The sequence below is a fragment of the Pararge aegeria genome, chromosome 10, assembly GCF_905163445.1.
Source record: "Pararge aegeria chromosome 10, ilParAegt1.1, whole genome shotgun sequence".
NCBI classification, from domain to species: domain Eukaryota; kingdom Metazoa; phylum Arthropoda; class Insecta; order Lepidoptera; family Nymphalidae; genus Pararge; species Pararge aegeria.
This window is the reverse complement of record NC_053189.1, coordinates 17,764,609-17,783,474: the sequence shown is the minus strand read 5'-3', so window position 1 is coordinate 17,783,474 and position 18,866 is coordinate 17,764,609. Positions and strand designations below refer to the sequence as shown.

At 38.9% G+C, this 18,866-nt stretch overlaps 1 protein-coding gene across 1 annotated transcript in view; it reads left to right on the top strand.

Annotated features, from left to right (window-relative positions):
• The window catches only part of LOC120626792 (putative transporter svop-1), a 36,117-nt gene extending 18,805 nt beyond the window's left edge, over window positions 1–17,312 (top strand). The window contains exons 7-11 of the mRNA XM_039894535.1: window positions 9,051–9,177; window positions 12,074–12,208; window positions 13,409–13,554; window positions 14,797–14,924; window positions 16,242–17,312. Of these exons, the coding sequence (XP_039750469.1) occupies window positions 9,051–9,177; window positions 12,074–12,208; window positions 13,409–13,554; window positions 14,797–14,924; window positions 16,242–16,321 (616 nt within the window). The 3' untranslated portion in view covers window positions 16,322–17,312. The remainder of the gene's footprint in view (window positions 1–9,050; window positions 9,178–12,073; window positions 12,209–13,408; window positions 13,555–14,796; window positions 14,925–16,241) is intronic.
• Window positions 17,313–18,866: the final 1,554 nt, after the last annotated feature.

The window sequence follows — 18,866 nt, the reverse complement described above, 5'->3', positions numbered from 1 at the left end:
AAAAGAGATAGCAATATTAGTAGACAGAGATAGTGATACATAAAGAGTGAAGCGGTTGTTTACAAATTGGTCAGCTTCAGTATGGTTGGTGACGGGGAAGCATCGACCGCTTAATTTAAATAAATCTTATGTTTAATTTTACAGCTATAAATCGTCTATATTTATTACTAATAAAATATACCCTAAATAGACTTATCGGAGATTAGGTCTCGCAACTAACTTATATTTTTCATACAAATAACCCATATATCTACCTTATCAACTATTAAAACATAACTTCCTTATTACAATAATCAACTGTTTGATACAAGGTCTCGCAAAAGTATTTGTTAATTTACTTAATCAATTTAGGTATCGTGAATCTTCAACAGTCTCCCCTCCGTGCGAAGATGACATCTGGAGCACTTCATGTTGAGGAAGAAGATTGCGCGATTTTCACTAGGCGGGAAACCGGTCGCTTTAGTATTCCGGCGGTAGTGCGCACGTCTACTATACGTGTTTTTCCGTCTGGTCCGGGGTAGGTTTTGATGATTTCACCTCTTGGCCAGGTGCCTCGGGGAAGAGAATTATCGATTATTATTACAATGTCGCCGATGGTTGGGTTAATGAATCCATTTTGATTGTTGTTGTATCGCGGTGTTATCGTGGGTAGATATTCATTGAGCCAGCGTTTCCAGAAGTGATCGGTGAGGCGTTGTAATGTTTTCCATGTTGGGGGGCCGATGAGTTCGTCGTCCGTGAAATCTCCCATGCGAAGGTGCCCGCTTGATCTTCCAATCAGAAAGTGGTTTGGAGTTAAACCTTCTTGGTCATCTGGATCTAGGGATACCTCTGTTATAGGTCTTGAATTTATGAGGTGTTCTGCTTCTAGAAGTAATGTATGTAATATTTCTTCTTGAGGATGTCGTGTATTGAGGGTTGCGGTTAGTGCGGTTTTAACTGATCGCACTAGTCTCTCCCATGCTCCTCCCATGTGTGGAGCTCCTGGAGGTATGAATTTCCATTGAATTCCTTTTTCTTTGGATTTATCTATCATTTTTTCAAACGCTGTCTTGATTTCTTTATTTGCTCCGATGAAATTTGTTCCATTGTCGCTAAACATCGTTTTAGGTGTCCCTCGACGTGCTATCATTCTTCGCAGTGTGAGTATCATGTTATCTGCTGACAAGGATGTAGCAATCTCCAGATGAACTGCTCGCGTTGTGAGGCATGTATATAAAGCCACCCAGCGTTTATCTGTTTTTCTGCCAATTTTTATGGTTATTGGTCCGAAATAATCTACAGCAGTGCAGGTGAACGGGTATTGTTTGTGTTGCAGGCGTTCCACCGGTAAGTCTCCCAAAGGTGTTGTAATAGGAACGGCTTTGTGTATTCTACACCATTGGCATTCTCTTGCTATACTTTTGACGGTGTTTCGAAGGGATATCACATAGTATTTCTGTCGAATCTCGTTCATAATCGTGTTGTGATTACCGTGATTGTATTCTTGATGGTAATGGTTCACGATTAGTCGTGTAATCGGGTGTTTTCCATCGAGTATTATGGGTTTTTTGTAGGAAATCGCTATGTTGTTGGCAGCGGATAGGCGAGTTTCGAGATGCATTATATCATCTTCTATAACGGCGGTGAGTCTTCTTAGGCGGGATCCTTTGGCGAACTTCTTGTGATCTTTAAGGTTTTGAATTTCATTCTTAAAACTGTCATTTTGAATTCGTTGTATCAACATTGTTTCAGCTTGCTTGATGTATTTTCTTGATAATGGTATTAGTTTGTTCACGGTTTTTATAGTTGGTTCTTGATTCGTGGGTGTTTGTTTTTTATACGGTTTCCAGGCTTTATCCTTGACGATTCGTTTAGTGGCGGTGACTTTGTCGGGTTTATTTATTAATGTTTTAAAAACTTCGACGCTTTGTATGAATCGTGCTGAGGCTCGTAGGTAACGTGTCCATGATGAGAAACGACTGACGTCTGGTATAGGTGGTTGAACGAGACGCGCCGTGGCTACTGTCTGTGTTTTTTCTTCGCCCGTAACTTGTAGTGAGCGATCACTGTGATCTTGAGGCCATTCGTTGCAGTCAAGTTTTAGGAATTCTGGACCGTTGAACCATCGATGGTTGCTGTCGAAATTTCGGGGTGCCGATCTAGTTGCGTCGTCAGCTACGTTTTGTTTAGTGGGTACGTATCTCCATTCTGATGTTTTTGAGAGTTCTTCTATTTCAGCTAGTCTGTGTGCGACGAAGGTTTTGAACGTGCGTGGGTCGGATTTGATCCATGCTAATACCGTTCGAGAGTCTGACCAGTAATACTTCTTCTTAATATTGGTGTCCATTTCTTGGTGAATGCTGTTTGCTAGACGGCAGCCAAGCACTGCGGCTTGTAATTCTAATCGTGGTATAGAGGTAGGTTTGAGTGGGGCCACCTTGGCTTTTGCTGCTATTAGTTTTATGGTGACCTGGTTGTTCATAGTAGTTTTCCAGTATGTTGCAGCGGCATAGATGGTTTCACTGGCGTCTACGAAGGTATGTAGTTCCCCCTCGTTACAGGAATCTCGGACGTCATCGGGCGTGTTGCGAAGGCTGACAGTAAATCGTAATGCGTCGTTGTTGGTTTGCCATATCATGCCCAATGTCTTCCCATATTTATCGTGGTCTCCCAAATTAATGTGGTCGGGATGGTTGATTTCCATTGTGTTAATAGTGGATGGATAATTCGATGTCCATCCTCTTAGTTCGAAACCTCCACTTTTGTGTATGAGGTCCACTTCTTTACTTGTTCTTTTTGCTTCTTCGACTGTTGGGAAGCTTTGTAAATAGTCGTCCATATAATGACAACGTTGAATGGCATTCACAGCCTCGGGATATTTTTCTTGGAAGTCTTGAGCATTTCGATTCTTAACGTATATAGCTGAACAGGGTGATGACGTTGCTCCGAATATTAGCGACTTCATTCTGTATTCTTTAGGTTCTGCGTCTGTTTCGTTCTCTTTCCAGAGGAATCGTAAGCTGTCTCTGTCTTCTTCTCGTATTACGATTCTGAGAAACATTTCCTTGATGTCGGCTGCGACGGCTACCGGGCCTTGGCGGAACCTTATCAGCACGCCGAAGAGGGATTGTAGTAAATCAGGACCGGATAGTAAGGCATCGTTTAGACTTTTGCCATTTGTGCGTTCGGCGGCGTAGAACACGACTCTTAATTTTTCCTTTTGTGGATGTATTACTGCGAAATGTGGCAGGTACCAGGTTCTTGGCGAGGTGGGTTTTGTGGTGGCTAGTTCGGCATATCCATTGGATATTAGATTTTGTATTTGGTGAGTATATTTTAATTTGAAGTCTTCATTCTTATTTAGTTTTCTTTCTATGCCTTGTAGGCGGCGTAAGGCACTGTTTCTATTTTGTGGCATAGTTTCATCGTCGGATTTCCATAGTAATCCGCATTCGAATCTTCCTTCGGGCAATCTATGAGTTGTTTTTTCTAAAATTGCCATGGCTCGTTGTTCGGGATCTTTTAGTGGTTTTCTTTCTGTTATTCCCAACGAGTCGAGACTGAAATGGTTTTTAATTAGTTTATCTATGTCTTCAGTTTCTTTTTCATGAATGTGATTTATGAAGAGGACGGGTTTTGAGGTTTCAGTCTTCAAGCCGTGAAGTATCCATCCTAGGCTGGTTAGGGATGCCACGGGCTTTGATGCGCTACCAGTCTTCAAGTCTCTTGTAACTATTAAGTGCCAGTTGTCTTGGCCTATTAACAGTGATGGTGGCGTTCCATCGTATATCAGCTGATCTTCTATATCTTTAAGATGGGGGCAATCTTCTATGTCTTCTTTCTTTACGGATTGTGCTATAAGGTTGAGTTGTCCGATTGTATGTGCCTGAAGATCTTCATATGTCCTTGAGAATAAACCTTTGATACGAATTTTAATATGTCTTGATTCTTCCGTTTTCATTTGATGACCGCTTATGCCTTCGATAACTAGGCTCTTTGCAGGTCCGGAGGCTCCTATGTGGTGGGCGACTTTGTCTACCAGCAGAGTGACTGTTGACCCCTCATCTAGTAAGGCCATGACGGTCTCAGTGCCATTTGGTCCGCACAGCTCTACAGGTACTATTTTTAAGTAGGCTTTTGAAGTGCCTATGTGATTTACTGAAACTATCTTATTAGAGCCTGGTTTTAATCTTTCTTGATGCAGTAGCTCATGATGCTTTCTGATGCAACCATCCTTGCCACAAGGTTGAGTTTTGCATTGAAAGTGTCTGTGATTCGTTTTGAGACATTTGAAACACATCGTTAGTCTTTTGACTATTTCCCAACGTTCTTTGGTGGGTTCCTTTGTGAATTTGTCGCATTTGATAATATCGTGTGATTGTTCGCATAGGGGACATCTTTCTTCTTCTATTGCCGAGGCGGTAAGGACGATTCTCATTTCTTCTTCGAACTCGCTGTCGTAGTTTGAATCTTCGTCACTTTCGTAGGTTGATTCGTGATTTGCCGTATTAACTCTGGCTCTTCTTATTGGTCGTGATTTGTTATTTTCTATTTTAACCTTCTGTTTGAGACGTAAACCGGGCTCATCAAATTGATCCGATATCATATTTAAAAACTCAGACAGCACACTGAGTATGGGTTCCTTTGTCCGGTGGCATTTGTATTCTTGCCATCGAAATCTTACTATGGTGCTCATTTTTCCCACGATTCTATCCGATATATCGGTAGAGTAAAGATATTCCTTTCGGTCTAATTGTTTTATTGTATTTACGCTGTTAAATACTGCGCTAGCAAATGTGCCTATGCCCTTAATGTCTTCAGTCATTTTGGGCAATTTGTCGAGTTCTGCGATTTCGCTTTTTAATATATATGAAGGTTGTCCGAATCTTCTTTCTAATTCTGTTAATATTATTTCTGGGTTCGTGCTGGTGTATAGAAGAGATTTTACTGTTTGTCTTGCAAGTCCTTTGAGGGACTTCCTGATGCGAGCGGTGTTTTCGATGTCACTAAAAAATGATGCCGTGTCCTTGTAGTGGCTGATGAATGGTATCCAGTTGATGGGATCTCCGTCAAATAGGTACAGATCGTTAATATATATTGGTGGTTTCTTTGGTGCGGTATCCGTTCTGTGTTCGTGACTACTGTTGGTTTGTTGAACTGCCTTTGCTACTAGGTTTGATAGGATGTTCATACTGCGGTTAAATTCGGTATCTTGTGGCGGCGGAGTTTTGTCTATCCAATCGTTGACTAGGTCGTTTTCATCGTCCGGTTCTTGGTCGGAGTTCTCTGCTAGTTGCAATAGCTCCAATTTAGTACGAGCGAGTGCAGCTGCGGCGTCCGCCTGTTCTTTTTCTCTGTGCTGGAGTTCTAAACGGGCTTCTAGTTCTGCACGTTTGCTCTGCGACGTCCGTGATCCCGTCGCTTTTCTTTGCACGTCTTGTGGTGTGTTTTTCGCTGTGCTGCTTGAGTCTGTTGTGGTCGTAGTTTGATTGGTGCTAGTTGTTTGTTCTGTACAGGTGGTTCGCTCTGTACCTGACGTTTCGCCTGTTCTAGACGAATCTCCCGATTCGTCGCTTCCGACTTCCTTTTCCTTCGGTTGTGACTTCTTGCTTCGCGTTTCGATGGTACTCATCTTGGCGCAGGTCTTCAGTCTTCTTGACCCTAACAGCCCTAACGCCCTATCAGTCCTGGCAGAGGGTCCCAAAGGAAGAACACACTCTGACAGGGATGGAAATAAAGGTAGGGTGGTGAGGAATCGCCCGACAGAGGGTAACGCGTGAGAATCGCGCGCTCGGGTACCGGGGGGAACGCCCGATACCGTCGTGCGTGCCTTCCAGGAGGGCGCTATCCCACGCGAACCGTACCGGCGCGATCAGACTGTTACAGACTTACTGCCCGTTAAGGCAAGCTGGCAGTACCGTCTGGTATACTGCTCCCGCCGTTAGGCGTTAACTCACTGTTCACCGTTTGACACCGTTAGGTGGTGAACAGATGAGGCGCGGTAAACCGCTTTGAGTCTTCTCTTCTACGTTGCGAAGCGATCTTCCCAACAGGCCTCGCGGTCTTCGGCAGCTATGCAGAGCTTCGCCTCAATGCACCCGCAGCGATGGTGGATTCCTCTTCGTATGTTGAAGGTAAGACTTCTTGTAGGTCTTCTCTGCAGCGCGGCAAAACGATCTTCCCAACAGCCTCGCGGTCTTCAGCAGCTACTCCAGAGCTTCGCTTCAATGCACCCGCAGCGATGGTGGATTCCTTTTTGCCAATGCGTTGTAGGTGGGACTTCTTGTGTCTGTAGCGCGAGAAACGATCTTCCCCACAGGCTTCGCGGTCTTCGGCAGCTATGCAGAGCTTCGCCTCAATGCACCCGCAGCGAAGGGTTGATGCCTTTTCCGTTGCTAGACAGACTTCTTGTACGTTGACTTCGGTCTGCAGCCTGACTTGAACGATCTTCCAAGCCCGCGGAACCCGTTCCGCAGCGATAGGTTGATTCCTTTCAGTCTTGCTTCGCAGAAATGTTCACTGACTTGAGCTCGTCTCCTTTTCTTAGTTTGCCGGTTTCTTGGATCCGGCTCGAAGGACCATGCACTGTGGAGGATCGTAGACGAGTCCAATCCACAGTAGTGAAATAAAACAACAAGGTGTAGTCGTTTTACCGGAGATGCGTTCGCTTCAGAGTCAGCGAGTGAAGTGCGTGATTTGACCGCGTGAGGCGGGGTTTTATGCTCACAGAAGCGCGCGCATATCGGTATCTTTATTAGAGTATGAGACAAGGATGCAAATACAGGTAAAAGAGATAGCAATATTAGTAGACAGAGATAGTGATACATAAAGAGTGAAGCGGTTGTTTACAAATTGGTCAGCTTCAGTATGGTTGGTGACGGGGAAGCATCGATCGCTTAATTTAAATAAATCTTATGTTTAATTTTACAGCTATAAATCGTCTATATTTATTACTAATAAAATATACCCTAAATAGACTTATCGGAGATTAGGTCTCGCAACTAACTTATATTTTTCATACAAATAACCCATATATCTACCTTATCAACTATTAAAACATAACTTCCTTATTACAATAATCAACTGTTTGATACAAGGTCTCGCAAAAGTATTTGTTAATTTACTTAATCAATTTAGGTATCGTGAATCTTCAACAGATAGAAAAAAATAATAATCATTTAATTCAGACGATTCCAACCATAGATTGTTAGTATATTAGTAACAATTTTTCCTTAACCACTAAGTTAGTATTGATTAGTTTAAATAATAAAAATAAACAACATTACACTCTCCCGATTGCAACTGTGACACAGTGGCACAGTATAGGGCAGTCGAATCTGGCAGCAATTACCTTTAAAATGCCTGCCTTGGTTTTTAAGCAACCTTTATCATGATGTAACCTGTTTAATAAATAAATAAATAAATATACTACGACAATACACACAACGCCATCTAGCCCCAAAGTAAGCGTAGCTTGTGTTATGGGTTCTAAGATAGGTGATGAATATTTTTTTTTTTATGAATGAAATACATATAAATACTTATAATATACAGATAAACACCCAGACACTGAAAAACATTCATGTTCATCACACAAACATTTTCCAGTTGTGGGAATCGAACCCATGACCTTGGACTCAGAAAGCAGGGTCGCTGCGCACTGCGCCACTAGGCCGTCCGTTTACTTGGGAGCTCTCCATAATGTTCTCAAAGGTGTGCGAAGTCCACCAATCCTGGTCCAGCGTGGTGGACTACGGCCTTAACCTCATTTTCCCGCATTGCCTCATTGTGGGAGGAGACCCGTGCGCTGTAGTGGGCCAATAATGGCTTGATATGATGAAGATTTTCCATTTTCGAATTATATTTTTAATCATCTACACTTAAACACCACTATACGGCAACGCATGCGCAGCCCATTCATTGCCGCGGCTGATAATTTTAATTACCTACGTCGAACATTGACCTAATTATTTCTTTGTTATTATTTTTTTAACGGACGCGATACGTCATGCCTATGCCATTCGAAAGATTGTCATGACTTAAATTATTCTCAAATTTGCTTGGAAATTTAAGCATTATTTTGACAACCATTTCCGATACAAATCAGCAGCGGCCGACAAAAGTTGTATGAAAATCCATTTCTTTCGTGGTTTAACCGCCAAATAAATTACATAGTAATCTTTTATCTGTCATATTATTTAAAAATGGATTGGATGAACAACCAAGAGGTAGTTTCAAAGTAACTTATGAAAGGTTAAATTTAAATTTCGAAGTGGCAAATAAAATCATTTATATTGAAAAAAAAACAAAGTTACTCTAACGGGGGAGAAGTTATTTTTGTTCGTGAATCGGCATTGATAGAAAAAAACACGTTAGAAGTTATACTTATTTGGTGGGACACGATAAAAATTACCTTATTCTACGTTTTTAGAAAAAACTACACTATAAAAAAGGTTTTTAATACATTAATAGTTTTATTATAACGCGTTATCTGACTGTCAAACCTTATAGCTAAATTCAGGGTGCCGATTTTTGTGAAAAGTGAGCTGGCAGACGATGTATTCCCCTCTCACTCGTTTTCGCAACTACCTTCATCCTGCTAAAATCGTGTAACCAGTGCGTGCTTTTCGTTACATCGTATAATTTCACTCCTATGATTTTGTCCTAACCCCGCTAAAGAAGTATAACTTCAAAAAGATGACCGATTGGCGCAGTGGGCAGCGACGCTGCTTTCTGAGTCTAAGGCCGTGGGTTCGATTCCCACCACTGGACAATATTTGTGTGATCAAAATGAATGTTTTTCAGTGTCTGGGTGTTTATTTATAATTATAAGTATTGATGATTGAGATATTATTCATAAAAATTATTCATCAGTTATCTTTTCTTATCATCATAACACAAGCTGCGCTTACTTTGGGACTAGATGACGATGTGTGTATTGTCATTTGACAAAATCACTTCAAGTGAGGACATGTTTAAGAAAAGTATACCTACAAGCCTTGGCCACAACGAGGCATCGATGGACGTACGTATGTGTGCCAATTTACTATAATTGTATTATTTTTCAGATTAAACCCATTCATAGTGTGGCTACCCTACATCGCCGATGGTGTGATGAAATCATTGGAAAATGGACACGACACTCTGAGTTTTTGCGACATGCTGAACTCAGTTCAAAATAGTACCACATCTGAGGTATAAACGGTATATTTTTTTTCCATACTTCCGATGCTATTTATTTTTGAATGAATGAATGAAAACACTTTTATTGTACACCACATAAAAATACAGGAAGAATTGCAAATAGCTAGTTTACACGTTGTATGCAAATCGCGGCCTTGTCGCTATATACCGATGGCGTAAAACGCAGCTCAAGAAGTAGGTGGAGCATATAAATAAATATATATATATATATATATATATATCTTATATCTTTAAACGAGCTATTCTTGTTTATATATAATTGGAATCTCGGAATTTCAACGATATTCATGAAATTTAGTATACAGGGGGTTTCGGGGGCGATAAATCGATTTAGCTAGAATTCATTTTTAGAAGATGTAATTTTATTCGTTTTTTCCGGTAATAACCAATTTAGTGCAGACGGAGTTGCATGGGTCAGCTAGTATATTTATACATAAATATTATATCTAATAAACTTATACCCTTTATCAATTTTTTTGTCTAGCTGTAGCTGATTGAAGTTCGTATTTAAACACGTAACATTATTTTGTCTATATTTAATTGTAGGTCTTTGAATCTGTGAGTGAGTTCTATAAATTGCATAATATTATCTCAAAGTCAAAAATATTTTTATTCAAGTAGTCCCGTCCCATAGGTGGTTTTTTTGCCCACTTTTGATGCTTACATTACAAAAGAATTACACGGTAGAGAGATGATGACGATAACCGTATTCGTAAACATAAAACTAAAGCTACGAGGGTTCCGATCGCATCCTGGTCTAAGAAGAAGCCCACAACAAACTTCGCCGGGTGTTTTTTTTGTTATCACCATCTCACATTGTCATTTAAAATTATTAGAAGACCTATGTTATAATATATTGATAAATACAACTGCTTGGATAGTTTAAAATGTCTTATGTTAAACCATTTCTGAGATTCAAAAATTTACATGTATGGTACAACACAAACACAATAGTAGATTATGTATCAAGTATGCTTAGTTGTGTTTTACATACGCGTTTCATATTGCGACGTTTATTTTCACACTTGCGAGGCTTTGGGTAAGAAGTCCCACCTGTAGTGGTACACAAAAAAAAGGATGAACAAAATATGCAAGGTTGTGTTGTACAAAGGTGTGGAATGCGATCTTGTAAAAGTACTTACTTTCTATTGCGTAAAGACAACAAGCTCGTTTTGATCTCAATACTTCCAATGGACGAAACATTTTTGATATAAAATTTACCTTTTTCCATATATTTTTCTGTAGTTGGAACAAAACAGTTCCAATCTATCAATAATTTGTTTCTTGATAAAATTAACGTCTCTGTTTATCTTCTATAAACCTATTCATAAATATTTCAAAGTCGTTTAAACTCTTATTATATTTGTTCTCAAAGATAACCATAAACTTAATAAATAAGTACAATGCATTTATATAATATCTTACAGATAATGTGTTACAGCATCACATGTTTATCTTAAAATTTGCCATACGTAATAAATTCAATGATATGGAATATTATGTATTATATCAGCTATATTTAGAACAGTGATTTCGAAATATAATATTTTTATTTCCTTGATAGGCAAACCATTATTATTCATTACCGGCTATCAACCCATTACGGGCTTTCAACCTATTACCGGCAATCAACCCATTACCGCCTATCAACCCACTACCGGCTATCAACCTATTACCGGCTATCAACCTATTACCGGCTATCAACCCATTACTGGCAATCAACCCATTCCGGGCCCACTACAGGGCACGGATCTCCTCTCAGAATGAGAAGGGGTTAGGCTGCAGTTCACCACGCTGGCCATTGGCTATTCGACATTATGCCAGACATATAATACCTTAATTATGATTGGTAGACTTAACATGCCTTTGGAAATATTATGGAGAACTCTCAAGCAAGCAAGTTACTTCACGAAGTTTTCCTTTACCGTTAAATCAATGGATATTTAATTGCTTAAAAATGCACTTAACTATCAGAAAGTTACATGCCGGGGATCAAACTCGGTCACTCCGAAAGGGAAACCGCAGTTTTACCTACTGCGCTATCACCGCTGTACCCATTATAGGTTAAACAGTTACAAAATTAAAAAAAACAATTGATTGTGTATTTTAGAAGCTGTTAAGGATTATAGACACAAATACGTCATTATTAACGTCGCATTGCTGGGCACGGCCATCTTTATAGGAGAGAAGGTTTTAGAGCACAGACGCAACATGCTGCTTCAATGCGGGATGGTGGGTGCGATCTACATAATGGGTCCGAGAGAGTCATTGAGAGATAAATTTACAGATTTTAAAGTAAGCCTTGGCCTCAGTGGCGTGCATCGAAGGTATGCACAGGGTATGCAGATGATATAAAATGATGAAAATCACCAGTAAGAGTTGTAAAATACTTAAGGATAGGCATTTTGATAGTTATAAAAATCCTACCTTTAAGTATTTATAACTCGTACTTGTACGTAAAATCCTCTATGCAAGCCACTGTTTGGCCTTGATCCTATCACATATATGTGAAAGTAATCGTTAAAGCCCACAGAGCAGCATGTTGCGTCTATGCTCTAAAATCCTTTAAAAAGTTAATAAACGAATGTAACTAATTGTTACCAGTGATAACGTTCTGATTTTTGATTTATTGTTATCCTATAACTCTCGGTCCCCTGAACTGTATCGATGCAAAAAAACCATTTGGATCTCTTGCTCTTCTGAAAACAAAAACAAAGTTATCACAAGGGCGTGTCTGTTTGTTGAGCCGTTTTGACGTAATTGAGTGACAAACATCCGTACATCCGTTCAGTGATTAATTTCAAGTAATTTTATTTTCATTGCAAACTGAGCTTTGATGGGCTAACATTAAAGTTGCATCTCAAAATGTATTTTTAATTTGTTTCAGAACAACGATTGCAGTCTCAACAAGTTCGCGATGATCACAGTGTTTGTGATCAGTATCATAATAGCTTCTCTCAACGTTTTGCTCAGCAGTGTGATCAACTGCGTTGGTAGAAAAAACATGCTTATTGGCATACAGGTAGGGTTTATATCAAAAGACCTACAAGATTAGCGTAATAGGCCTTCGTTCTATTCTGCAAGCCTGGTAGGTCTTTTTTCTCCTCAGTAGATGTTGTCTTAACCATTATTAATTGTAAAGTCAACATCACCTGAGGATGTAACCATTATTCATTGTAAAGTAAACATCTCCTGAGGATGCAACTTATATTTATAGTAAATTTAAAATCTTCTGAGGATGCTCCGGTGTTGGGGCGAAACGTTCGTACAGAGTATATTGCCAGAGATCTATTTGTTGTGGAGTATAAAGAATAACGAAATTATGAATTATACCGTTTTTAGTTGTAAAAGAGGTTTTAGTGACAGAGCTCGTCCAGGGAGTACTACCACCATGCCTATTTCTGCTGCTAAGCAGCATTGGCGCAATGCTGTGTCAGTGTTAGAAAAAATGTGCTTAAACAGGGGTTTTCAAAGCACAGTATCTTTTAAATGGTGACATATTTGTTCTTGAAAAAAAAAAAATATTTTTAAGACCTTAAGTTAGTTCTTCTTGGGGGTCAAAACACGATTTAAGTACTTTTGTAGCATAAAAACATACATCTACTTCATATATCAAAGCAGTGTATCTCCTTTATATCCCTACTAATATTATAATTATAAATGTGAATGTAAGTTTGTTTGTTACACTTTCACGCAAAAACTACTTAACCGATCCTCATGAAACTTTGTACACATATTCATGGAAGTGTAAGAAGTAATATAGTATACTTTTTATCCCGACATTAAGCTCGGTTCCTTCGGGAGATGGGATGAAAGTGTTTGATGAATCTACACCATAACTCCGACAAATTATAACCGATTTAAATAATTATTTTTGTATTATAGATGTTATAATAAGTGTTTAATTTTGCCCCCACATTGTGTAGATCTGATAAATTTGGTTTGAGAAAGAGGGCAGAACTCCGCAGCGCACAACAGCAAATCCCTCATTTAAGGCTTAGCGATACTGAATACTTTAATTTTTTTTCATCAACATCAATACAAACAAAATCAAACGTAGACGAAGTCGCGGGCAACAGCTAGTATAATATAAAATTTAAAACAGTATAACGCAATTTTTGTCGTGCTCACTTTTTTGTTTTTTGCTGGGAATCGGTCGGTCGGTCGCTCACGAGTGCGCCAAGGAGGTCGTCAAAAAAAAAATATTAATTGTTTCTTGCAGTTGGTATCCGGTTTAGCCGGGATTTGCGTTGCAGTGGTAGACTCCTGGATCGCGAGTACCGTGTGTTTGATCATTTTCACCTCAGGCATGCTCAACTTCGGTATGCTGTCGACATTCACTGTTGATATCTTCCCAACTTATGTCAAGTACGTATAGAAATAGTAGCATGTATGAACAGCAAAGGAAGTTTCTTTCTACTGAATGTCTCTCTTCTGCTCTCATCCCGGGGTCGGGTAAGGAATGTCTTAATATCATTAAGTTAATTTAATTTTTTATTTATAATTAAATGTATAAAAACATAATGAGAGCGGTGCTAACCCAGTGGGTAGGACTTTGACTTCACTTTCAGGGGGGTTCGAATCCCAGCACGCAGCTGTAATTTTACTGAGTTATGTGCGTTAGGGGGTTTTACTGGGAACTCTCAGGGATGCAGGTTTCCTCACGATGTTTTCCTTCACGTTTGAAGCAAGTGATATTTTATTTGCGCTTATAACAGTTTATATAATAAGAATAAAAATACACACATAACTTAGTAAAGTTAGAGGATTTTCGAACTATTCTACTATTCTAATATATCCACTGACAAAGGATATGATTAACGTGTCTAGGCATCCAGCCGGAGGCTGTGCAGTCAAAACTGTGCAGCCTCCAGCAGGGTATGTGGGACACGCTGGCTGGTAAAGCATCAGCCAGAATACCCACTAAAACCCAGCGGAGCCACCTGCGCCCAAGTTGAGGCGGCAAAGGATCGCGGTCGCATGCGACTTTGGCGCTCGTCGAAGATACGGGTAATGGTGTCTACGGGGGTGGCATAAGATGCGCATATCTGCGCCTCCTGCCACCAGTTTAACGTGTCCACCTGCCACAACATGGAATTGGAGATTACTCCCGTTTATAATTACGTTTATTTTTGGATGTCATTGCCACTTGTGCGCCAACGATCTGGTAAAGCTGTAGGAGAAGATAATTTTTTATCCTTCCCCGGGGAGATAGTTGTGTCCTGCCCATGCTAGCCGTGCTGGTGAGATTGCAGTAAGGGCTAGCTTGTCGTGGAACAAAAAAAAAAGAGTAAAGAATCCGACATACTTTTGCATTTTTGACGGTCAAGTGGCGCAGTGGGCAGCGACCCTGCTTTCTGAGTCCAAGATCGTGGGTTCGTTTTCCACAACTGGAAAATTTTTGTGTGATGAACATGAATGTTTTTCAGTGTCTTTCATTATATTCATAAAAAAATATTCATCAGCTATCTTAGTACCCATAACACAAGCTACGCTTACTTTGAGATGGTGATGTGTGTATTGTCTTAGTATATTTATTTATTTATTTTTATTTATTTATATTATTAGTATGGATATATGCTCGACTATTTAGTATTTGGTTACTTACAGGGCGATGGCGGTGTGCATGACTCTCATGGTGGGACGAGGCAGTTCTTTCTTGGGAATCAACATCCTCAAGAACATGCTGGTCAGCAACTGTGAACTCGCCTTCTATACCTTCGGAGGACTTACTTTTGGTAACTGTCCGACAATTTTTAGGGTAATTTTCTTGGTGAAAGTGGTAATAATGTGTGTGTGTGTGGGGTTAGGGCGTCGGAACACTTTCAGGCGGGGTGGGGGGGGAAGCTATGTGCTTTATTAATTTAAGCTATTATAAAATCAGTTGCTCAGTTGCAACGGCGAAGGAAAACTTTGCGAGGGAACCTGCATGCCTGAGAGTTCTCCATAATGTTCCCAAAGGCGTGAGAAGTCTAGCAATACGCAGTTGGCCAGAATGTAATATTGCCTACACCCTTCTTATTCTAAGTGTTTTTGAACAGAGTTCCAAAAGAAGCGGTTTTTCTCAATTCCGGAAACTTCTTGTTCTTTTTAATTACTTTTTGCCTTTATTTTAAAGTCAAAGTCAAATATTTCTTCATTCAAATAGGCACATAGATGACACTTTTGATGCGTACATTACATGTAAAATACGACATAGGAGTGTGTTGATGGCGATAAATAAATTCGTCAACTTAAAACTAAAGCTACGAGGGTTCCAAACGCGCCCTGGTCTAAGAAGAAGCCCACAACAAACTTAGCCGGTTGTTATTTTTTTTTTTGTTATCACCATGTCACATTGTCCTTTAAAAACTATTAAACCTGGTTAGAGCAATAATTTACACCTAAGCATTTTTATCGTTGACGTAGTCCTTAATACTATAATAGGACTTTTCTATAAGCTTACGTTTAATACAAACTTTGACCTTTTTGAGAGTCATCTCCAATATATCAACTGGTAATTTATTGTAAAATTGTATACAATTTCCTTTAAATGAATTACTTATTTTATGTAGTCTAGTATATTGCACTGCAAGTTTATTTTTGCTTCTAATGTTCAAATTATTGCAGTCACATTTTCTCTTAAGTTTAGATATATTTTTGTGAACATACATTTGTTTTACTTTATTTGATCTTTTTAAATTGCGAACATGGAAATTTATATCTTGTTCGAGGACTTAATTCGACAAAGTTAAAATGAAAGGATCCAAATTACATTTAGATATTTTTAATACATTAAGTGCCTTATAAATAAATTTGGCATAACGTAGGAATACCTATGCAGTATTTTTCACGCTCTGTAAATTGAAAGGCGCTGTTTAATGAACTATGAAATAACACTGCTATTGCGACATAACAATTAAACAGGTTATTTTGTGGCATTTTTCCACAGTTATTAGCTAAATTTGATGCCAACTGAGATGCAGAATCGGTCTTAAGGTCATCACGCATACTTCTCAGTTGTTACCTTTGACAGCAAATTATGAGTGTTTCATGTTGTTTTTTTCTCGTTACAGTTGGTGGCTTAATCGCTTTTCTTCTGCCGGGTGAAATCAAGCTGAAGAAGCAGGATCCTGTGGAGGCTACAAAATTATAGAAATCCAGCTAGATTCCTTCTAAAAATCCAACTATATATCCTATAAGTTAACAATTTCTTTATCAGTCTTTTGTAGTGTATAATAAAATAAAATATTCACCTCACCTGTAAATCGGTTGTGTCAGTGCGCAATATTTTGTCTTCTTCTTTAATATCAAATTACTGATGTCAGTGAGATGTGTTTTTCAGTGCCTTTCAGTTACATTGTATATCATAAGTATTTATGTATATTATGCATAAAAATATTTATCAGTCATCTCTGGACCCAAAACACAAGCTACTGGGACTAGATCGCGATGTTTAGATCTTAGTATATTCATTTAATATATTTGGAATACATTTTTTCTTCGGATTGTGTGTAGCTGATTAACTCTAATGATTTTAACAGCGTAACGCGGCCTTGTTAGCGTGTTTCGGAATGGAGCTCTGCCAGAAAGAGTTTGAACCTTAGGGCTCGAAGAAGCGAAGGGATCGTCGAACTGAGGGCGCCTCATGTGAGGCTGAACCTCGGCTCAGGCGACGATTGGAGTGAAAGGGTTACGGGCGGTGATTAGTCCGCACGTGGTGCGAGCCCACGTCCGGATGACGTCAGAAGTCGGGGACCTCGTCTTCGCCGGCAAAGACGCTGTGCAGAGTTTCATGGTGTGTTCTGATAGCACTGTCAGTAGTCATTTGATCGTCAGGGTCGTGAAGGAATACATAAAATGCTGACGTCAAAAGTACTCCATCTTCGGAGTTTTCTATTAAGAGGAAAGCGAGATGCAATCATGAACCTGTGTAACAATTTTCTATCAATTTAGTTATTATCTTAATCACTGTAGTGATTAACTATAATATACATAAATAAATATGTACCTACTCGATGCCATTGTTGGATTGGAATCTAACAATATTCTGTGATCCAACGTTCATTACGCGAGTGTGTATGCTATTGTACATAGAAAAATCTAGATAAGGTTTATAAGTAATAAACAAATAAGTTATTTGTCTATGGCTCTTGTTTCTTTGTTATATAGTTTACCTTTCCCTACTGAATGACGTTCAAACTTATTTACCTATATCTAAATATAAGTAAATGCTGATAATGATCTCATGAAAACGATGATGCAATCAATTTCAATTCTGATTTAATACGGAATTTCCATATTGTCACTTTTTATGCAATATCACTTGGTGATAAGGAATGATGCAGTATAAGATGGTAGCTGGATAAACTGTTTGGTATCCCTACTAATATTATAAACATGAATGTAAGTTTGTTTGTTACGCTTTCATGCAAAAACTAATAAACCGATCATCACGAAACTTTGTACATATATTCCTGAAGGTATAAGAAGTAATTTTATCCCGAATTTAAGCTCAGTTCTCTTGGGAGAGGGGACGAAAATGTTTGACGATTTTACACCAGGCTTTGCTATCCTTAATACATAAAGTGCTGCCACATTTATGAGGCACATGTCTTTCGAAAAACAAAAACAAAAGCGGGCGAAGTCGCGGGCAACAGCTAGTAAAAAAATAAAATAACATAAAAAAGCCATTCTACTACCATTATTAAAAAATTCTCTTAAGATTAGTATTACATTGTAATACATTATTTATTAATTTACTTATTCCTTAATTTTAATTCACATTTAATATAAGTAACTCTTTTTTTTTTTTAATAAGTTTAAATAAGTTTGGTATATACATCATAAAATAAAAATGAGCAGTAATAATATACTACTTGGAAAATAATAACGAGGCGACTCTAGGAGTTCTGGGCAAGAGTGTTCTATATAAGTGAGATTGTGATGAAATCGGTAGTCTATTAAAGGTAATAAAAAAAAACATAAAGAATTATTTGATTTTGGCTTTGACTTATGGCGTTTATAGTAAGCGAAGCCGTTGAGAAAAAGGAATACATGTCCCTAAGTCGGTTTAACAACGACATCGTACCGGAACGCTAAATCACTTAGCGGCTAGTTTCTGTCAGTAGGATGTCAACTAGCCACGGCTAAAGCAAACCAGACTGAAAAAAATTTTCAAAAATTATAAATTCCCTGCCGGGAATCGAACTCGTAATCTCTAACCAATATCAATAGGATGTGTAAAGAAGCACATAAACTATTAGGGTTTATTATATGCCAAGGTAAGCGATTTACGGGTCCTAATGTACCTACTACTAACCTTATATAACGCCTATGTACGTAGTAAGTTAGAATACAATTCGGCAGTTTGGAGCCCACTCAATGCAAATTTCACACTTGCTATTGAAAAAGTCTAACGCAAATTTGCTCGGAATTTGTTTAAAAAAATGTATGGATACAATCCCTATCCACCCGTCATTATTTGTAGCAGGTATGGTGGGTTTGGATACTTTGGAACAAAAGCTTAGGAGAGCCGGTCCCTTACACTACTTCTAACTCCTTAGCAATAAGGTTGACAATCCAGATGCACTTGGAAAATGCTCGGGTAAAACGGTACGAACTTGCAGGGAAAGATTACCACTATTTTCACTCGATTCGTTACGTACTCACTCTCGTTTCTTAATAATATCTCAGCTCAG